This window comes from Acromyrmex echinatior, chromosome 9, assembly GCF_024713525.1.
Source record: "Acromyrmex echinatior isolate Ae372 chromosome 9, ASM2471352v2, whole genome shotgun sequence".
NCBI classification, from domain to species: domain Eukaryota; kingdom Metazoa; phylum Arthropoda; class Insecta; order Hymenoptera; family Formicidae; genus Acromyrmex; species Acromyrmex echinatior.
This window is the reverse complement of record NC_141860.1, coordinates 5,248,380-5,271,237: the sequence shown is the minus strand read 5'-3', so window position 1 is coordinate 5,271,237 and position 22,858 is coordinate 5,248,380. Positions and strand designations below refer to the sequence as shown.

At 33.2% G+C, this 22,858-nt stretch overlaps 2 protein-coding genes and 1 long non-coding RNA gene across 15 annotated transcripts in view; 2 read left to right on the top strand and 1 right to left on the bottom strand.

Moving 5' to 3' along the window:
- Positions 1 to 716: 716 nt before the first annotated feature.
- On the top strand, positions 717 to 5,071 carry LOC105151490 (heat shock 70 kDa protein 1-like). Of its 9 annotated transcripts, none has more exons than XM_087409328.1 (3): positions 717 to 833; positions 1,404 to 1,871; positions 3,774 to 5,071. In XM_087409328.1, the coding sequence occupies exons 2-3, from the start codon at positions 1,484 to 1,486 to the stop codon at positions 4,244 to 4,246; spliced, it is 861 nt and encodes a 286-aa protein (XP_087265454.1). In that variant the 5' UTR covers positions 717 to 833; positions 1,404 to 1,483; the 3' UTR covers positions 4,247 to 5,071. The 9 variants fall into 9 exon arrangements, with proteins under 9 accessions (XP_087265454.1, XP_087265456.1, XP_087265453.1 ...); XM_087409330.1 differs by lacking the exon at positions 717 to 833 and adding an exon at positions 871 to 998; XM_087409327.1 differs by lacking the exon at positions 717 to 833 and adding an exon at positions 1,096 to 1,236.
- Positions 5,072 to 7,788: 2,717 nt separating this feature from the next.
- Positions 7,789 to 22,516, bottom strand: LOC105151491 (uncharacterized). Of its 3 annotated transcripts, none has more exons than XR_015546119.1 (6): positions 22,047 to 22,516; positions 14,873 to 15,033; positions 14,151 to 14,314; positions 11,870 to 12,038; positions 9,176 to 10,542; positions 7,789 to 9,102 (listed from the first exon to the last, which is right to left on the bottom strand). XR_015546119.1 is itself a non-coding variant. In XM_011065219.2 (5 exons), the coding sequence occupies exons 1-5, from the start codon at positions 22,056 to 22,058 to the stop codon at positions 10,350 to 10,352; spliced, it is 699 nt and encodes a 232-aa protein (XP_011063521.1). In that variant the 5' UTR covers positions 22,059 to 22,516; the 3' UTR covers positions 7,789 to 10,349. The 3 variants fall into 3 exon arrangements, 1 of the variants encoding a protein (XP_011063521.1); XR_015546120.1 differs by having other exon boundaries at positions 9,238 to 10,542; XM_011065219.2 differs by having other exon boundaries at positions 7,789 to 10,542.
- Positions 14,237 to 22,858, top strand: part of LOC147908525 (uncharacterized) — a 404,067-nt gene continuing 395,445 nt past the window's right edge. For all 3 annotated transcript variants that reach the window (XR_015546122.1, XR_015546124.1, XR_015546121.1), the window contains exon 1: positions 14,237 to 14,325. This is a non-coding gene — a long non-coding RNA (uncharacterized LOC147908525). The remainder of the gene's footprint in view (positions 14,326 to 22,858) is intronic.

Sequence of the window (22,858 nt, the reverse complement as noted above, 5' to 3'; positions counted from 1 at the left end):
TTATACAAAAGTCTGTGCTGCGGCCTTTACACGCATTCTACAATAAACCATTAGTCATAAATCAGAAGTCAGAAGCTAAAAATTAACCAATCACAGTCCTTCATTTTTAGTTTCTGACTTTTGATTTATGACTAATGGCTTATTATAGAAGACCCATTCCAATTACAAGCATTCTACAACATTCTTGCTCGGTTTTCTATATTATTTTTGTTCACTTTTTCACAAAAATCACTTTTTCATAAAAATTAGACCAATCTCTCTAGGTTTCTCATACATTTCATCAAATGGACAATACACGTAATACTTCCTTCTAAATTTCTATTCTGAACCATGTATGCTTGAAAAAGAAATGTTTAAAGGCCGATTGTTCCATCTTTTGATAAATTTTATCTATGAGGTAAATCTGATAATAATCCGCGCATGTGATTGGATAATCTTGCTACTTATCCAATAGGTAAAATTTATTAAAAGATGGAACAATCGGCCCTAAGTGGAACATTGGGCGTGTTCAAGTCGGATAAAGCGGCTATTGCTCGATTAAATGTGATTGGCTGGATCTATAAGAAACAATTATGTTTATTTGTTTGGCGAGTAGACTAGCCGCTTTGTCAATTTGAAAGTGCCTATTAAAACGCTCATTTAAATAGAGAAAGAAAAAGAGCAACAAAAAAAGAGAAAATGAGACGGGGCAACTTACTTATTTCACGCATGCGCACTCCATTTTGGGAAACAAAATCAAGAGAGTTGCGTGTATACTGTATATACTGTGACTATATATATTGTGCTACCGGCAGGCAGCTGAGGCAGCATGTTAGGAGAATAAAGTCAGCGGTGTACGATGCTTTTTTTCTTGCTGGATTAGTAATTGAATTAGTCAACGCGAAACCTTTTTTTGCATGCCGTTTCTTTATTATGTACTTAATTGTGAAACTGACTTATCTCATACTTATTAAAGTCGTAAAAATGGAAAAGACTCAAGTTGTCTTGGAATTTCATACGTAAAAGCATATTTTTTACTATTTTTAATAGCTGTCAAATAGTCCGTTTCCTGTCTTCACTTTACGTGCCTTTTACGATTATTTATTGATTGTGAGGGGAGATAAGGAGAGACTCGGTTCATTTTTACCTTTTTAAAGCAATCTTATTATTTCATTTCAAACTTTCTTTATTTACAAATGGTATACAAGAAAAGTCGTCATTTTTAGCTTATATCGTCACAATTCCAACATGGTCGCGGTGATTACACAGTCAAGTGTTAGGCTAATTCTACAATGTGCTCTTTGTTTCCTGTTTCTTGCTGTTTGTCTCTGTTTGTCTCTTGCCTTTTTGGTCAATAAGACAAGAGACAAATGGCAAGAAACAGGAAACAAAGAGCACATTGTAGAATTAGCCTTAATATATAGAAGTTTGTGGTGAGCCCAAGCCCAGTTCGTTCAGTGTTCTCGAGGTGCGTGTACTCCAGAATTGTATTTATTGCGAGAACATGGCATATAGTGCTCATGAATACATTGACATGGTTATTACATACGGTGCATGCGGAGGAAACAGTCATGCAACAAGCCGTCTCTATGCGGAACGATTTCCCGGACGCAAACAACCCAATTCCAGCTCTATTCTGAGATGTATCCATCGTTTACGTGAAACAGGATCAGTGTTCGTAACTCCATCATTTAGACGACAACGTGGTGTAAAAAAGCGTGCTTGCATTGAGGAGAAAATTCTGCGAGCATATGAAAATGGAAAGAATGTGTGCCATATAGCTCGTTCGTTCGGTGTGTCTCGAAGCAATATATACCGTATACTCGATCGGTACGAAGTGCGTCGGTTTGATCAACTTGAGCGAGATGAAAATCAGAGGGATACTTGTGAAGGTATTTTTATTATTTTTATAATAATGTTCGTTTTTAAGGAGACCAGCTCGTTTCTGGAATAAAAAATAACTTTTATTACACTTTTTCAAATAACAACTATTAAAGAATATTTCTCAGAATATACTTGATTGTTGGAGTTGTAGCAGTTTGAATGATCCGGTTTCAAGAGATAAAAGATAAGATTTTGATTCTTCAAACCTGGCTGGTGTATATTATATACCTGGCTTTTGTTATTCTAAAATATACAGATTTAGATTAGCAGATGTTTTCTCCTTACCTTTATACATACATATATGTGGATGAATACATGTGAAAGTCATTACATTTAGCGCCAAAATACCTTCATTGTGATTCAAAACAAACAATCGAAATTGCAATGTTGCTGGCGTCTGATATATGAAAGTTATTCGATTTTTTGTAAAGTAATGGGAATTTGAATAGATCCTAAATATGAAGTGCTGACATGATAGACAGCAAATAATGTGCCACACATCGAAAGAATAGTCTAAAAGACAACCTAACCGACAACATACAATGGACAATCTATCCAATCCAATGATATTTATAAAGATGAAGACTCCTTTTATGGTCCAGGAATTATTGATTATAGAAAACCTATTGTAAGTATAAAATAAAACAAATATTCTCTAATGAAAATTTTTAATGCATTTTTCTTAAAAACATATAAAAAGAACATTGGCATTATAACATTATTGTATGAAGCATCTTCACATAGAAAAGAACATGTTTATTTAATTACAACATTATTCGCTGTCTATCATGTCAGCACTTCATATTTAGGATCTATTAAAATTCCCATTACTTAATTTTTTTTTAATTTCATTAGATTTAACATAATTAATTAACATTACCAAAATAAATTAATTTGTTTTTTTTTGTTTTAGACAACTCATTTTGGTTGTACAGTGAAAGAGGGTTCTGATAGCATATCACTGATTGGCCAATTTAAAATAAAGTATTCCTGTCGGCAAAACAGTAAAAAATTATTAAGCACTAGCCGATATAAGTGAATGTACTATTGGGATGTGTGGTAACAGGTCCCTTCCTACAGTGACAGCAATTTGGTGAAAATGGATTTTGGAGTATTCATCTTGTTGATCTCATTCATTTTTTATTATTTTCGCTTGTAAAAATTTATGGATATTTCTTTAAGTATAAATAAAATGTATGTTCGAGCTTTAAATTGATAGCTATAATCGTTATTTTTTTTTAAATTTATGATTATTTTTTTGACTCCAAACAAAAACGAGCTGGCCTTCTAAAAGAGATTCTAAATCTTCTTCATTTTTTAACCCAATATGACATTAGAACTGTCAAAATATCATAATATTTGTTCGATATAAAAATTTTGTAATCTATATTTACAAAATTGTAGTCCACAGACTAATAATTTACACAACACAGACAGTTAACAATTATGGAGTTTTTAAAATTAGACTTGGATGTCTAATTACAATGCTATTGTTTTATAAAAAATTATGTATGTGTGCATGAGATACGTCGGTGAAATATACATAGGATTGTTCGCGCAATATGAGAAGGCGAGAAGAATGTTGAGTTCGTTGATGCAGGCAAACATCGAGATTGATTCGTTGTTTGAGAATATTGATTTCTATACGTCAGTCATCAGACCTAGATATGAGGAGCTTTATGCCAATCTGTTTAGGAGCACTCTCGAACTCAAATGTGGAGAAAGGTACTTAGGGATGCGAAGGTAGACATTCAAGTTTATAGCATTGTTCTAGTCAGTGACTCCACCAGGATTCCAAAAATTCAGAAGCTATTTTGTAGCTACTTCATATTCATTATTCAATTAATTGTTATAATATATTATAATTTAAACGTATTCTATATTTCAAATTTTTGTATTTTGTTTTGCAGACGTATCGAATGTCTCTGCAATCGAGAAATCTACGGGCAAAAAAAATAACATCAAAATTACAAATGACAAGAGTTGTTTGTCGAAGGAAGACATAGAGAAGACGGTAAACGAAGACGAAAAGTACCGATCGGAAGACGAGCAACAGCGGGAGAGGATTTCCGCCAAAAATGCTCTCGAGTTATACTGCTCCAACATGAAGAATATGATAGACACAATTAAAGATAAGATCGATGCGTCCGATAAGGAGAAAGTTCTTTTTAAGTGCAATGAAGTCATCTCTTGGTTAGAAGCCAATCAATTGGCAGAGAAGGAAAAATTCGTTGACAAGCAGAAGGAATTGGAAGCCATATGTAATCCCATTGTCACGGAATTATATCAAAGTGGCGAAACGTCTGATGGTTTCTCTGATACTGGCGGAGCAGAATCTAATCCTAGTGATGGCACTGGACCAACTATCGAGAAAGTCGATTAAATGAATTGGCGAACTCCTGTTTTTCTTTTATTACAACTATATTAAATTTTGTATCATTTAATTTTGTTTCATTCAACAATACTTTATTATTAACAAATTCAGCATATTTATTTGAGTTTTATAAAAATAAGTTTTTAACATAAAATAAGTTATAAAATAAGTTTTTTTAACATGTTAATTAAAAACAAAAATAAGTAAAATGCAATTGTGCATATAATTTTATTTATTATAATTTTTCAAAAACCAATTTGCAAAACCGGTTCTGTACGCATCTTTGCTTCATAAAAAAAGAAACAAAGGTTTTGTGACGTATTATTTTTGACGTATTACTTGTGACGTATTACTTTTAGGAGATAAAATATTAACATAAAAATATGTATCCGCACCATAAATAAGGGCCATATCATTTTATTTATTATGTTTTTAAGAATTAAATTGCAAAATTTGGTTTTTTAATAGGCTTCGTAGCTTCGTAAAATATAATCAAAACGAGTTTCATTGCAAAATATTTTTTCTACAAGATAATATGTATGGTAGTTTTGATAGAGTGCAAGTATTAGGTGTAGTAAAAAGAAATCCATTATTTTTATTACACCTAATATATGTATATGTAGCTGCACTACAAATGAGATATAAATGAGACTTGTCACTAATGTCGAGACTTAAAACACTTATTATAGATCCAGGTTAATAATCAGTGCATTCAGTGAAATATTTAAGAAACATTGAAACTTATCATTTACGCTTATCTATAAGTTTTTATCATGGATATTTTGATAGTTCTTGTTGAGATGTTTTTATAATAAAAAAGCTTTTGATTAAAAATTTTTTGAGATTTAAAATTTGTCATGATACATTTTAATATAAAATATATTATAAAATATCTTGTATATGTAAAGAGAGTACTATTCATTATCAATTGCTTTCTACTATTCTTATGATTACTGCAAAATTCCTATCAATTCATTGATATAATCGTAATGATCGTAATATATGAAATGTTTGATCTGATTAATGATTTAGTGTTGAATAGCTACGTATGAATATTATGCAATTAGCTGTAGATTTCATCGATCGGGATCTTGTTGATTCTTCTTCTTATTTAATTATAGGCACTTGTTTCTGAGATCATGTTTAATAGAGGCTCCGGCCCAGCGATTTTGTCGATAATGTAAAAAGACTAATTAATTCGGTGCTGATAATTTCGGTGCTTTTTTATTTTATAAATCAAGCAAAAATTGCGACATTACCGATCATCAGTTAAGCACAAATTTGTGACATTATATATGATCATCCGTGTTCTATTGAATTTTTAAAAATATTTAAATGTATAATTTTTGTATTATCTGTTCTTTTTAACTAAATTTTTGCACCAGTTCATTTTTCTTCCTTTTCTCTCCAAGAAGAAAGAAGAGGAAGAAAGATGAACTGGTGCAAAAGTTCAGTTAAAAAAAAACAGGCCTAGTTTTTAATTTCTTTTTAATAATATAAATAATCAAAATTTAATTATTTATATTAAAATTTGATTATTAATATTAATATTTATCATTTTAGACTAAATTGCATTAAAATATCATAAAAATATAATGGAAATTATATTTTTGACATTTTATGATGCATGGTTGTTCCTAGCGTTGTGTTTTCATCAAATATTTGTTTACAATTCGTTCACTTTTATATAATATTAATTATTTATGATTCGTAGACGCGATTCGTTTGCATGTAGGGATAAACTTTAAAATTTCTCATTATCACATTTGTGTGTGTATATGTAATTCTTTCGGTACCGTTACGTACTAAAAATAGAGGATGCTAGAGCACAAGTTAAAGCGAGCATCTTTCCGCTTACGTTTGCGGTGTCGGGAATCTCGATCGCGGCGCAACTGTATTTCTTTAATATGTATCATAAATCACATGATGGTCACATCTCACGTTATATAATAGCCGCTCATTAGTGATGCACAAAACAGGGGAATTCTTTAGAAAATAATAATCAAAAATACAAAAGAAGAAAAAAATAAATTCTTTACACGATTTACAACAAAATAATCTAATAACAAGTATTATACGATGACTAACGCATGCTACTCAAAATATTCTTAAGTTTACATCAACGGTCTTTACAGGGAAATTCTTCTATCAAAAAGAAGCGTAAAAATAGCAATATAATTTCCTACATATTTTAATTCGTTTACTAATGGTGATTTTGGTTTACGGTCTTCTCTTTTCTCTTCTCTCTCTCTCTCTCTTACTTAATCTCTATCTCTTAGTAAATATAGAATCAGTTTCTATTTTAGATATTTTAAAAACTAATTCATGATTATTTTTTAACTAAATCATATTCAAACTTAGAGATATAGCAGAAAGAATATTTTTAACTATTCCATTAAAGTAGCTTTATATGAAAAAAGTTTTAATAAATTAAAAAGTTAAAAAAATTAAGAAGTTAAAAAAAATTATTCTAAGATCATTATTAAATCATAAGTCAAGAAAAATTATTACACAGGAATTCTTCCAATTAAAAATGAAACGTGTATAAGAATATAGATTTTGATATAATAATTTCGCAATTATCAAAGTAAACTACGAAAAAATATTGTGATTTTAGTAATTATATTTTTTAGTAACTTTATATTTCGTTTGTAATATATGATATGTAATCTATATGATATTTTACAATGCATAACTCTTCTCTGTGTACACATGATTATATTAAATTAATATTAATATATTTTTAAAGGAAAAGTATCTAAATTTTAACTGACAAACGTTATGATAAATACAATCATAAAATAATTTGACCTTTTCTTTTGCAACACAAGTATAAATAATCATTTCCGACGTGTTTTTGCTTGCTGAACACAAATCCGTTGTCAAAATTTAACTAATATGTCATAAGTTTTTATGTTTTGATATTATTTTTGTGTTTAGTAACCCAAAAATTTCATTATGAATAATTTCATTATAATATAATATTTTATTTCTTGGATTTGCTGCTATTTTGAATTTTTATGTTTTGACCTCATTTTTGTATCTAGTGATCAGCTATTCTAAACCTTCGAAAATAATAAAAACGATGTATGTCCCGTTTCTTAAAAAAATCCAGATCTGAAAGAGTTTAAATAAAAATTAATTTAACATTGTTATAAATATACATTTTTGTAAAGTGTGTATAAGATGCAAACCTATATGGAAAGAATAGTTTCGTAAAGTAATTGAAAAGAAATTTAGCTAAACACACATCTAGAAATAATTTTATTAAATCATAAAAAATTAGGTATTATATAGAATGATTAATTTTTCATCACTGCATATTTGCAACATTATTATGCTTGCGTTCTACTTAATTATTTTGATGATACAACAAAATTATATTCAGATTTATATTTAGTTTTTAGGTATTTCGATGAAATCGTTCTTTCTATATAAAAGCATTTTAATACGCAGCTATTAGTTATCACAGAATAAAATAAAGATTATAATTAATCAGTTTGCGATAATTAGAAAGTGAAGGAGAAGGAAAGGAAAAAATTTCACGAGGCTTACAATATGTAATAATCTAATAATAAATTATAAATACATGAATGCATATTACAGCTATAAATACAAACTGAGTGACATGAAAATGAGGAAGAGTATTCATCATATCGCACACGTACATTCATTTATTCAAAATTACCGTTCTTTTCTTGGATGTAAGCCGGGCGATCGCTGATATTTAATTTAAAAAATTACAGCACAATTTACAGTGATTATAAATTAACGCAATTATGTCACTCCTGCGTTATTTGCTGTAGGTAAAATGAGACGATTTTTTTCGAATTCGGTTGTACTGGATCAGGTTCCGTAGAATCGCTCATGTAAAATGTCCAGTCCTATGTTCGCTGACTTTCGGCTGCTGCGCGTATCCCGTCGTCATTTGCGACGAGATGATGAGCAAGCAGACGAGAAACGAGAGATGTATCAGGTGAGGGGGATTCACGGACCGATGGGTAACGGTACATTACGGGACTCATCGGAATTTATGCTACGCTCTATTCTCGACGTACATATGTACGTCCGTCACGACGCAGGTTTTGTTACGAGGTCCGGTTTCTTCGAGGAGCCAGCGCAAACGGGGCAAGTCTTTCGCGTTGGGGGAGATTCGCGATGTAACACAAACGGGGCAGAAAGTAGTACGATGATCTTGACCCTCTCTCTCTCTCTCTCTCTCTCTCTCTCTCTCTCTCTCTCTCTCTCTCTCTAGGTCAGCAGGTTGAAGTCATGATGACATACTCCCAGTAAATGGAGAATGCTTACTACCGGCGTTATTATAATTGTTATCGCTATAGGAAATGTGAGTTAGAGAAGGAAAAAAAATGGCATAAAAACAATTGAAAGATGCGGAAGTGTCTTGCAGACATCTTTCATGCATTTTTAATCGGCCATTATTATGATATAGTGGATTTTATATTAGCAATAATTTATTATCTTAACTAACGACTCGCATATATAAAAGATTCGTAGAAATAGGATTGTACAAAAATAAGAGAGTATCTTTAGATTATGTAGTTTTTACATGACAAATTTGTAGATTTAATATTACAAAAAAATGTTTAATGTAATGAGCAAAAATAACATATGAGTTAAATTATTTTCAAAAAAAAAAGAAAACGTTACAATTCTTTTAGAAAATCTAAAATTTCGACGCTACGTTTGTACGACTTTTATAATAATGGATTTTCCATTATCCATTATCCTCGCATCCCTGAAGGAAATCCTGGAAGACAGGATGATTCTTAAATGTGTCGTAAAGATAAATGATATAGCGATGAATGCCCGCTCGTACAGATTGCGTCAACGATCCTCGACCGATTCTGTAAACGCAAAAACGCGTTGATTTTATTGCGATATAATAGCGCGCGTGATATAACTTAACGACGACGTTACGCTTAAGAGAGCCAGTCAGCTCGTGGACGACGTTCCTCCAGTCGATGGACACCCAGGCTCACCTGAAATGCCATTTGCACCTGCTCGAAACCGGCTCAGAGAGGCGACAAGTCTAGTGAACTCGATCGAATTCCGAGACCGGATTCCGCGAAACGGTGCGGCCGTCCACTGCCCTGATTTGCTTTTTCATTTGCCAGCCGGAATATGTGTCCTGCCGAGGCTTTTGGCACGAGAAAGAGAGAAGGATGAGAATGGAAGGAGAATGATTATATGCTCGAATTGTCCTTACACTCCAGCTACCCGTGAGCAGATTTCGATTAGAAACATATTTTATATTATCGGCTCGAGCATATAATTATAAATGAGCAGACTGATTTGACTCATCCGCCGAGTATCAGCCTAGAAGTATTCAGGTGTCTTAAAAAGAGACGATATGTAAACTCGTCGAGAGAGATATTTATCGTCGATGAAATCCATCAATTGCGACAGTCTTATCTTCCATAGTCAGACAATGAATTCTCGTGATAGTCCGTCCAGATCCCATTGATCAAAGTCACAAACGCAAGAAGACTCAAGCGACTGCGATTTGTGACGAAGGCATTTCATTCACTAGAAGTATTTCTCTCAAGAAATCTTCAATATGTTTCGTTCTATAGCCATTAATCTATTATCAGCAGACATCTTTTTAATTTAATTGCGCAAAGCATCATCAGTTCCGGAGTCAAATAAATCTGTAAAAACTTTTAAGAAAAACATATATAGGAAAAAATTCTTATAAAAAAAATTGTAAATTAGTGAGATAAACATCTAATAAATTAACAAACATTTTATATTGAAATTCAGTTATAGCTAATAATCGATTAAATTAAATAATAAACTAAGCTGTGTGAAATTGCAATGATATCTCCTGGTAAAAAAAAATGGAAGACAGATTCATTCCGTTTATCCCGGAATTCGTTTCATACATCCACACATTCTTGCCGGAAAAATTTCTTTCAAGAAATAACATTCTAGCATCGCATCGATGAAATTATCGAGCCATTCGGGGGATTTTAATGCCGGAAATCGTTCTATACCGTGGCGTTCTAGTAGAACGCGATGTTTAGAATGAGTCCTGTCGTCTGGACGGAGAACATTCAGAGATGCTTGCGACTTGTGTGGATTTGACGAACGTTTAGAAGCTTGGAACAGCCGGCGGCGTATCGGTGGACGCGCTCGCCGAATTTCTCGGCTTGCAGACGCAACCGCTCTCCACCAGTACGTAATCCTGGCCAGTCAAGGTCACTGGACCGAGAGGAATCACCAGAAACAGGTACGGTACGTAGGTCTGCGTGCACTCACCATGAACCACGTCGCATTCCTTCGATCTGAAACAACCGACCGATGAGAGAGATTCTGTTGGGTTCGTTCACCGGGCGAGAGGCTGTTTACGGGTTGCGTTTATAGTGATTCCGTAGCGCTTGAATACGTAAGCTGACATAACTTGGAGTGTAATATACGTGCCTCTCCCCGAGATAGGATGCATGTACACGAAGTTGCTCATGTACCTTACGACATTCGCATCTATCTTTACGAGATGGTTCTTTCCGAGCAGTATTTGAATGACAAAGGGAAATTCCTTTATTTTTTCGCGTGGCTTTATTAATTTTTGTATCATGAATTTCTCGAATATATCTCGATGCATATCCGCTATAGTAAAAATATATTCTTTACGTATACATATGTTTACAATATTGGTACATATATTTGAGAGAACTTCAATTACAGCATTCAATATGTGTAGAATATTAATTCGTTAGCTTTGATGCTTTAGACTAATAGAACTATATTTGAGTTACCTGAAGGAAGGAATTTCGTACAAAAAAAGATCTTAAAAGTAGGTACATGTTGATCACGAACACATAGTTGTAAACCAGTTCGTCCTACTGTGCCACATTCAAATTAATTCAGCGGGCGGCCCAGGTGAATTACAATCTGGTTCGATGTCCCGCTGCTCTTATAAATCATCGTTTAAAAATTCATGCAATATATTGTGTCGATAATATTGACCACACGAATCCCATTTACATAAATTAACTGCAGAAAATGTTATATCTTAAGCAAAATGCATGTATAGATTGCTCAAAAATTCATCAAATATTTCAGGATAAATGGAATTAAAATTTGCCTTGTTAAAATTTTCGATCGAGTCTATGAAGAGTCACTTTAGTAAAGTATATACTGTTGAAGATAAAAAGACTTCGTTTAGCAATCTCTCTAAAAATATATTAAACAAATTATAAAATTTTTTTTCCAGTTAATTTTAGAGCAAAAAAACTTTGGACGTAAATATATGCATAAGCTTCATAAAACTCCCCGGAGAAAAAATGTTTCATATATAACTATATATAATTATATAAAAAATATTGACATATTTTATATATATATATATACAATTATATATTAGGTGTTGGAATTAATTCGTAGCGTTTTTAAATGAAAGAATGTTATTTATTTCACATGAGCATTAAAAAATACATTAATGAAAGTACTTCCCATCACTTGTAAAACGCTACGAATTAATTCCAACACCTAATATAATTATATATAAAATATGTTCATATATATAACATTTTTTCTTGGGTCGCAGAAAAATTAAGAAGCCGCTGAAGAGTTGATTACAAATACGAGAAATCCAAAAATCACGATACTCACTCGCAGACTTCGAAGACGACTTGCTGCAGGAGATCGGGGAACTTCTGCACGATTGTTACCGGTTGTCCGCTAGTGAGGCTGATGCCGTACATAGGAGCTGTGGTATTGTACCTTGTTTTGCAGAGCCTGGCGGGCGAACCGCAACTTTCCTTCGCGGAAAACGCACGACCTGAAAACCCAGTGACGATCACTTCGTGGGAATACAATTTTTTTTTCTCATTATGTTGCACAACATTATAATCCTGCATTATAATCTTGATGCGGATCGTATTCTCCGAACAAAATTTACGCACAAATATGTATACTTAACATAAAACGTTATTGCGGTTTACTGACAGCACTAGAACGTTATAATACGGTATAGTATACGAGATGGTCCCGTAAGAATACGGGATTCATACGGACCCCTATGAAATTATAAAGATTAAAAACAGCATCTTTACAAGTATATAGATCATTAAACACGCCAATGTTCCATGCACATTCGGAATACGCGAAAAGTTTCGTCGTTTAATTTTCCGCTCACCGATAAATTAAAGCTAAAGACAAAATTGCAAATAATAAAAATCTTTTCTTAGATAAGATAATTTTTTTTCTGTAAAATGCTTAAAGAAGAAGTCAACACATAATTCTTTTTTATAAGGATAAAAAAAATATTTATAAGTATTTAAAATAAGAATATATAAACATTTTAAAATAAATAGCGTTATTTTAAATGCTTATTTTAAAATTTGAGATAATACTTTTCACAAGGAACATCTACATTTGAAATTTGTTACTTTAAGAATATAAATTCTTTATATTCGAACTTCGATTCGAACAGATTTGATCAAGTTATTAAATCCACCGATTAAGACCTGTAAACAGAGTAGTGTTGGTGAACAATTAGAGTTAAGTCGAGAGATTCGCTCTCGGAATCAACAGCCTTTGTCGCGAGCATTTCGAAACGAGCATATATGCTCGAAACGACGTCGAGTGGGTCGCCGGTGGGTCCCGTTATGAGCACAAGGAACGATAACTGTATTGGCTGGATAACACGATGCCTTTATTGCTGGCCCATCGGTGTTCCACCGACCGACTATTATCAGGAAGATCGAGCACCACGATGCGATGACGACCCTTGAACGGAAAACTCGCGCGGGTCACATTTCATCGGTCGCGCGAATTTCGCAGAAACTTCGACGACCCGCCAGGAAGCACGAAGTGGTTAGAAGTCGAGTTAGAAGCGGGTTTTTGTGTCAGGACAACCGCATAACTGAAGGCTGCAGGGCAGCGAGCAAGATCGTAAACGGCTGCATGTGCACGCCGGTACCCACTTCGCGACTGGTCGTTCCAATTTTCGTGGAGTCTGCTTGTGGAACCCCAAGAACTGATCTCCGTCGTTCAGAACGCGTCACGAGGTTTTTTTTTCCGAGGTCTTCGGTTGCGTGGGAACAGGGTCGTTTATGCGAATACCGAAGCAAGAGCGCTTCCCGGATAATTCGCGTTTACGGAATATGGTCTCGACGTTCATTGGAATAGGCTTTTTCGCGATAAATCCTGGAAATCATTTTCTCGAAGCTACGAAACAAGTAATAAAACGAAATTTTTTTTATTTATTAACTTTTACTATTTCTTAATGCTTTTGCTCGTAGAATTATCGTGTACTAACGATTATTTTTGAAATTTTACGTTTGGTTGTGTGGACAGTGAAGTTTAATCATTTCAATTTATTCGATCAAGATAAGAGCGATTTATTTATTTATTTACATGTTCATTTTGAGAAATTAAGAGAAGCAAAAATGATTATTCATTTTGTCATTTCTAAATTTCCGTTCACATACCATAAGATCAAAATACATTTATTTTCGTGAATATGATTTAATTCTCCTCTACTTAATTTAATATTCAATCAAGATAGCAGAGATTTATTCATGTATACGCAAGAAGTTGAGAGAAACATAAAATAATAAATTTTATCATTTCTTTTATTCATAAACCTCAGCGGTCGGATTACAATAAAACTCAACACAAAACAGAAGGAAGCGAAGTTGCAAAATACAAAACCGGTCGACAGGAGATTATAATAACGTTGTAAACAGCCTCTATTGGGTCACAATATAATTAGCAATTGCAACGCATTTAGATAAGGAAATTTAAAATAGTAATTCACGAGCATTAGAGTAACAAGATAAAGCAATTCAAGGATGTCGATCTTTGTCTCTTACGCGGTTTGGAAGCGAAAGAGAATATCGTGCATTCCACGATGAGCGGAACACGGTGAGTTTAAACGCGGACTTACCGTTCCGGGAACTTCCGGCGATAGAATAGTCCCCGTGGGCCGCTTTGTAGTTGTGTAAAAGCGCCTGCCTCGTCAGTTCGGGATCAATCGTCCGTGGCTGATGCGATCGCGCGGTTCGACTACTGCCTGCCCAGAGATTCTTAAAGCTCCTCGATATCGCGGCGCTGCGAAAACGGTACACATAACATCCGTTGCACTCTGCCTAGTTATTATTAGTATTTTCTCTTACATACTACCGGTCGATAGTTTGAATATAATTTACTTCTCAAAACATAGTTAATAGTTTTCAGGGCGTTGTGTACTTAATTCATCCTGCAGATGTTCTCCCATCAATCAAATTAAAGTGAAAAAACGATTAATAAAAATTTAATTGTAAATTTAAGCATTTTTTTATTTAATTATTTGAAAGAAACAAAGATTTCAATGTGAAATATGATTTTTGTAGAATAAATTGTTTTTCATTTTAACCTTGGCTTAGTAATCAAATCATTGAAGTAACGTATATGTATATCATTTGAGGTTTCATGTCAATAATATTTGAATTGATAATCTCTCAGCAGAAGTTGAAAAATATTCAAACTATCGGATAATTGAAAAATAAATTACTAAACAACAAAAATGCTTAAAAATATTTTAGTCTTCCAGATCTTTTTTAGACTTTTTGTGTGGATTTATCTTAATTATGAAAACGTTTTTATTATATTTGTGTTTCTACTACTTACGAGGGATACTGCATATTATTCGGTCCTATACAGTCACTGGGATCGGTGAGTGCGTCACCCCATACATATTGTAGACCTAGACCGTTACCCTCACACTTCCTGGCACCGTATGCGTAAGTAAAAGCCGTGATAATAAGTATCAGACCGAGATACCTGGACATCTGAAATCAAAGAGAGAATACTGACGTCTTAAGAATGAAATGCTCGAAATAATTGGATATGACACTTGGTATGATTCTTTGATGACTTCTTGGACACGAGGGAGCTCTTATATTTATTTTAACTTCTGAAAAGTCACGTTCTATAGAATTCAACGCACGTCTTGAGATTTCAATACATCACTAAGTAACTATATACATACATACACACACACACACACACACACATATATATATATATATATATATGTGCAGCGCCTAAAGTGATATAGTTTAGCACATATATATGCTAGATATTATGTGTAGATATTTTAGCATCATTTGCAGTAAAAGACCGCCAACGTAACGTAACCCCGTATTAGATAAAGTGATAGTCGCAAGAAAGAGACGCTTCGCCGCGGGCGAACTCTTGCCGGGGAGGGTATTATCTTCTTGTTAATAAAGATTGATATCACTGGCGATGAACTCACGCTGCGTCAGCATGCGTAGGTTGGATAAGAAGGTAGAGCGTGAAAGAAGAACGTGTGAGCGAGCGAGCGAGCGGTCTTGGAACTTGAGTTCGCAAGAGGTCAAGAGCAAGAGTAAATGACACGCGCAGGTGTGAGCACGCACTTCACAGCTCGAGAGAAAATTCCGCAACGGTGTTTCCTGAATCGAAGCCGCTGTCTCGAGCGAATCACTACTTTCGAGATATTCTCCAAAGCGAATCCTAGAATTACGATTCGATAGATAAATTATTTTTATAAATACTATCTATTCATTCTCAATGATGCGCGTGGATGCGAAAGCGGAAGACGGAAGGATAAATATTATCGATGAAATCAAATGTGTAAACTTCTATTCAGATAATTTTTTTAAATAACATAACTGAAGGAATTCTCTTTCTGTAGCAAATTGTCGTTATTTGTCGTCATGTCATTTATATGTCAAAATAATGACAAATAACGTCGGTTTGTTACTTGAGTATTAAATGTCGAAGAAAGATATGATTTAATAAATAAAAACTTGACTATATAGAAAAAGAATTTCTTCACTATAGTAACCGTAACTGATAGAAATATCTGATTTCCTCTGTCTATAAAATTTTATATGTGTGCTCTCTCCGCAAACATGAAACTGCAATTTTACCGAAAAGTGAATATATGTATACATATCTGAATCCCAACTTCCATTAGACTTCAATTATATTTGATCAATCATATATTTTCTCATTTATCGTAGTTTATCGCTCTAATTAATCCTTCTACAATATGAGCACGATACATGTGAGTAATTTGATGTAACGGATAATCGCCGGGAAATTATCTTCTCGTGTGGGGCTCGCTATCATTTCGCTCTCGGAATCTGCGTCGAAAGGATTTCCGTTTTGCAGGTGAAGTTCACCGTGGAAAAAAAATTATGTCGACCAGAATTATTTTTTTCCCTTTCGCGACGCCTCGTATGTAGCGCGTGATGAGAACTGCGACGACGTATGTGCGTGTGAGAGAGAGAGAGAGAGGGGGTGGGGGGGAGGAAGGCGAGAGACAAAGAGAGAGTGAACGACGAGACAAGAGCGCGAATTAGGAATAATGATCAGCGATCGTATAACTTGCCCTTGACTCCCTATATGCAGTTCGAGGTTTGTAGGTTGGTGGGACCGTATAAAATCCGTTATGCATGCTTATGCGCTGCTACGACGAGTGAAAGCGATCGCACGTTCGGAAAGAAGCTCGACACGCGCACGACGTTGCATTTTGATTGCAATTTTCACGTACATACCGGCGCCAGTGTTACTACGCGGAATAATAATCGGGATTGCTTTCCAACGTTACGCGAGTCCTCGAGAACGAGATTCAATTAACTCTGGCATGATTAAGAGGACAAGTTCTACAAAACTGCTTCTTGTGGAAGAGAAAACGGATATAAAGATTAAAAAAACAAAAACAATAATTGTTATTTAAGAAGACATCATTATAATTATGTGAAGATATCATTTTATAAAATGTAATTAATTTTAACAATATAAATATAGTAGAGAGCGCCTAGGATCGATCAAAGTTAGATGTTTTGAATAATATTTTTAATTCATGAATTTAATTTATGCAGTTATTTTCAAATGTGACTGTGCATCGAAATGTTTGAACATTTAAACACAATCTCAATCTTAGATACTAATAAATACTAATAAAAAGTAATTAATTTTATTTAAAAGATTTATTTAATGAAAAAATTGTTCACAAAGAAATGTTTACTCTCGAAATAAAAAAACTTCGAAAGTTTACTCATTGTTACTAGTTTTTCTTAGGAAGTAAAAATAAAATGTCTAAAGATTTTGAATTTTATGTTCTCTCCTATCGTTGAATTAGAAAAAGATAGAGAGTATATTAAACTGAAATTAAAGTTAATTTTATATTGGTGGAACCGGGCCTTAAGTCATAATCACACTATTGAGTAATTCTAAGCAGAATTGTAAAACTCGTGTTGTCATAAAACTTGTAAGAACTTATGACTAATATTCTAATTTTGCATATGTATCGTAAAACGTATGATTATCCATAAATATCTACGATTTCTTGTAAATTTTATGGCTAGTAAGAAGCTCTCTGTAAAAATATTGTATAAAGGTGTTTAAGTACTTAAAAATTCTTACAAATCTTACAGAAATATGAGCCTTACGATTCTGCTTAGAATTTAAGCATAAATTTGCTAGTTATCGATTCTATTTTAGCTAATACTCGCTGCATCGTAATTGGCTAAAATAGAATCGACAACCGGCACCTATAATTTAACAGGCTTAACTTATCTATAGTGTAATTATAAGACATCTTAAGACGTTTTATGTTCCGATTTTGGACTTTGTGCTGAGATTACTAATAGATTTCTAAACTAATAACTTTTTAGCAAAATAACTGCATATTTGTGATTTATACAATAAAAGGGACACATAAAAGTTTAGGTTTGCATCAGGTTTCCATATTGTTTCAAATTGTTTTAATTTTAAACGCGATCAGTAAAAATCTCAACGAAGATTATTACTTCTCGGAGAACGATCTGACTGACGTTTGACGGGTGCTTGAATAATGAGCCACGGTCAACAACGGGAGAGCAAGGAAATCATTAACGGATACCGTCCAAGGTTGGTCAATGGCCGTGACCGTCGGAGAGACGAGTGCGCGCGCGCGTACACACATTCGACATACCTGTTACCTCGACAAATCCTTGATCCCGGCATTGATCTCCCCGATCTTTCTCATCTACACCGTGTAATCATTATAGCTTATAAAGGTTAGCTCTTCGGACTAAATCAGATTAAAACGATATTGCGATATTGAGAGAAAATTAGAACGAAGATCTCCAATTGGGTTGTGGACGATCTCGATACGACTGCACGGGTTGAACTATGTCGAAAGACACGCTCAAGATCGTTAACACGAGTTAAGCGGAAAGAGAGATGACTACCGGTTGTACGTAATAAATTTACGTAGCGGTCAAAGGATGATTGCTCTTGTTACAAAGTTCTCTCGATCTTTCCCTGATTGCTCTTTCCGCTCTATCGCACTTTCTGAACATTATCCGCCCTGAAAGCGGATAATGTAACGTAACAGCACCAAGCAGGCGTGTTTCTTTTGCAGATGCGATAGCTCGATTAACGTTACGATTAATCAAGGTCCCGGCGGCGTTTCGAAAGAAAGAGAGAAGGAGCTAACCAGATCCCGCGATTCATGTCTTCCGTTTCAATACGTCCATACGTCCCGCTGTATAACGTTACTTACTCCACCGTTGCGACCTTGCGGTTAATTAAAAGCGTTCTCACGCCTGCCTGCGCGCCTCTCGGATCCGCGATGCGGTCGCGGTCCTTTTTACGATCTCTCGTTCCGCCCTGAATTTTTTCGCAGAGTCACGGTGAGACGCGGCATGCATACACGATTTGCACACGGTTCGAATTTACAATACGATGATCGAAATTCCGAGAAAGCGAATGTAAAATAAAATTAAAAAAAATCAGTCGTATGTTGAGAAGCTGACAAGCTGACAAAAACGGACATCATATTAATTCATTTTTTGTTTAACATAATAGTTCTTGGTACACTCTTGTCCATTTTCAATCCAAGATTAATGTAAATTAATCTCGGTTTAACTTATTTTTTATTTTCTTTTTTTAGTTATAAAAATTATAAGAGTAATACGAGATTAATTTTCACTGATAGAAATAAACATCAGCCAGTGATATGAATTTTCGTTCTTTTCATTAATTAATTAATAATAATCTGTTTTATTATCATATTAATCCTGAAATACTTGAAAATTATTGTATTAATCCAGAAATACTTGAAAGTTCCATTTGATTATAAACTTTTTACAAAATTATATGGTCGTTATGTCTTGAGAAAATTTAGTAAGGCATTAATTAAGAAGCAGAAATAATTAAGATTAATAATATCCTTAAGATTAATAATGCCTGCAAATTATACTTAAATAATCATCTCGAATAATTCGAATAACGTTTAAATATATAAATGTCATTTAAATATGTCGTGATCGTAAAAAGAAGAAAAGTGATGAGCACGTGAAAATCGTTTAAACCTAAGAGCTCGAGATCGAAATCTCCGCCGGCGCCTTGCTGACGGCGATTTCGGTTGGGAATTATTCCAGACAATTCCTCATATCGTTCTATGTGTGTGTAATCGTCTCGGCCGGCCATAAAGGTACTGTTACTACTCAAATTAGAATTGCCTTCTTCTATTCTTCCTCATCTTTATGACATTTTAAGAGATAACGATCTGAAATATCTGTTATCTGAAAAATTGAGTCTTGTTACAAAATAGATTATCTTTCATGCGTCATATTATGAATTATGTTAACGAAAATCGATAAATAATTTATCATTTTTGTTTGTCTACATGAAGCTAAAATGAAATAATTTGATCAATAATTGTTGAAAATAATGGAATATTTTGGAATACATTTTAACTTAACTCTAAAATTTTGTGTTCTTTTTATGATTATTCTTTACCGATGAACTTGGTATAATTTTTACAATATCCATATTTTCTAAATAAAGTATAAATAATAGCAGAAATAATAAAGTGTACTTTTAAAATCTTCAATAATAAATAATATAATTGATAGCATTAAATAATTAATTTTCAATTATTTAATGTTATCAATTTACTAAAACATATACTGTTAATATCTATCTTATCTCCATATTTATAGCTACACATAATTTATATTTATAACATATAAGTAATAATATATGACTCAGTAAAGACAAATTAATAATAATAAAATAGAAGAAAGGTTACGAGCCAAACAATAACTTTTAATATTCGATAATAAACAGACATAACAAACATATGTTTCGACACCAATCGGGTCATTATCAATGTAAAAATAAAAAAAGAATTTGAAATTATGACATTATATAGTGGTTGAGTAAAATACGAGTAAAATATTACAATAAATAGCCTATAAAGAAATTAGAAAATTAAGTTATTAGAAAATTTAAAATAATTTATATTTATATTTTCTATTTTTCCATTAACGTTTAATTAAGGAACGAAGTTGTTAACAAAGTTAATCGGGCAATAAAGCTCGAGCTAAGATGTACCGTTTTTACGTTTACTTTGAGAAATAGATTCTCTACGGTCCATACGCGGCGCGTCGCCGAATCTAACGGTAACGTTGATTCGTCCAAAACGTCGTTTCCTCCTGTACAAGTTACAAGTCGAACGCTATCGAGTTGTATATTTACTTACATCCTTGTAAGCAGTAACGGTATATGCGTTTCGGTGATTCGTTTCATGAATAAATTATTCTAACTATCACCACAAGACAATGACATTCTTTTTTACAGCTAATGACAAATTTCAAACTAACATATAGGCAATTTACTTATATTTATTTTTATTCTTGGAACCACAAAACTTTTTTTTACTTTAATCAAATTATCGTAACTTATTGTTGGTTCATAACAATCGAATTTCATTCGTTTTACCGTGTTATTTTATGGAAATTCTGTATAAAAAGAAGTGAATACTTAATGTGAGTCACATAAAATATAATGAGTTTCAAAACGTTAAACCATAAAATGCAATATCCGAAAAATCGAAAGCAAATCTTATTCCATACATTTAAATATTAAATGTGTGACTTCTCTTAATCTTAAAATGTAATATTTATCTAATACAAAAATAATATAGAATAAAATATGTATAAAATAATTTTACAAAAAATTTAATTTGATTAGTTTTTGATTCAGCAATTCAATCTTTTCTGTCTATCACTGATAATACATAGTAGAGTGAAAAGAATTTTGTCAACAAAAAAGCGAAATTTTGAACAGTATCTAGATAGCAAATTGATGTCAAAGACATTATTTTGATGTTAAAATGCCTGCTACTTAAGTAATTTTGTGGTTGCATCTCTAGAAAAAAACCCGCGGCCTGCGGCGGCATAGTTAAACGTTGCATTTATGTTGCGCTTTAGATAATAAACGTTCGATGCACCACAAAGCGGTACAGTCGTAAAACAATCATTTCTTTGAAAGAAATATTTAGTGTCTCTCTTTGTCTATCTGAGTCTGTGTAGATTTCAAATTTCTAACTCGCGAGGGATGACATAATAGATCTATTGTGAGTGGATGTTATAACTCTCCAACCACATTCACTTGAAGGTCTATTCAGTTGACACTAATTAAAAGTAACATAACATTAATGTTATAATTTTGTGTTCAATAATATACATATAACACATGATGTTAATACATAATTACATTGTTGAGTGCATAAGTATAACATTAATGTTTTGTTATACTTTTAATGGGGGTGTTATACTTTTATGGGGGTGTCAACTGAACGTTATCCAAACTTCACTTTGGATTTATAAATCTAGACCTAAATTTTGATTTTTTCTTGTTTTCACAAAATTGATTGTTCGAAACAAGCGAATTTTATAGGACTTGCGAAGGACATCGATCATTGATAGTATCTTTAAATTATAACTTCAAAGAAACGTTTAATTTCTATCTTACTCACCGTGAGGAACATTTGTTTCAGCTTCAGTTAAAAGTCCTTTCCCGACCCGTCTGATAATCTCCACGTTACATTAAAATCGAGCAGATTGTCCTCGAGAGACCGAGAGACGGGGTAAATAAAAACAAAAGTTATAAATACCAAAAAAGAGAATATTACAATTAGAACCACGATTCTCTCTTTCGCTTCCTTAAACACCGTTCATGTCACTGCACCGGATGTCGGGTGGGGTCGAGCACCTCCGTCCTCGCAGGTGGATGTCCAGAGGTTGACTGTAGAATCGTAAGTAACCGCTCTGTGCTTGGGCAGCCAATCGGGGCGAAAGAGGGGATCTTTCTTTCTCTTTCTTCCTCTCTGGTCGGGGATATTGGCCCCTATTCTGCCTCTAAACCTTTTTCCGCGTATTGGTGAAAAGAGAAGATAATTATTTGATGTAAGAGGGTAAACCTCTGTTATGACTCCCTTTTTCAAATAGGTCGTATAGATTGGAAAACGCAGAGAGAGTGTTCGAAGTTTTTCTCTACTAAAACAACCAGAGAACAACTAGAGAAAATAAGAGCCTGTAAAAAACATTATCTCTTTTAAAAAAAAGCTTAAAAAGCTTTAAATCAATTTCTTATGAATAATAAATTTATTTTGTTATACGTTCTTTTATAGTTCTATTATAGTTGTTATAAGTTCTATTATTATAGACTGTCATAAGCTGGAAATCAGAGAACTTTGCAAAATTTTCTGGAAAATTAAAATTTTTAGTTTTAAAAAAATTTAATATGCGTATATATATATATGTATATATATATATATATATATATATA

Bases quoted from the DNA above. Each gene is read 5' to 3' on its own strand.
- LOC105151490 (XM_087409328.1), top strand. From the start codon at position 1,484: ATGGCATATAGTGCTCATGAATACATTGACATGGTTATTACATACGGT. The intron at 1,872-3,773 runs GTATTTTTATTA...TTTGTTTTGCAG, and splicing joins TCAGAGGGATACTTGTGAAG to ACGTATCGAATGTCTCTGCA.
- LOC105151491 (XM_011065219.2), bottom strand. The intron at 14,315-14,872 runs GTAAGTAGTAGA...CCGTTTTCGCAG, and splicing joins AATAATATGCAGTATCCCTC to CGCCGCGATATCGAGGAGCT. The intron at 12,039-14,150 runs GTAAGTCCGCGT...CTGGGTTTTCAG, and splicing joins CGCCGGAAGTTCCCGGAACG to GTCGTGCGTTTTCCGCGAAG.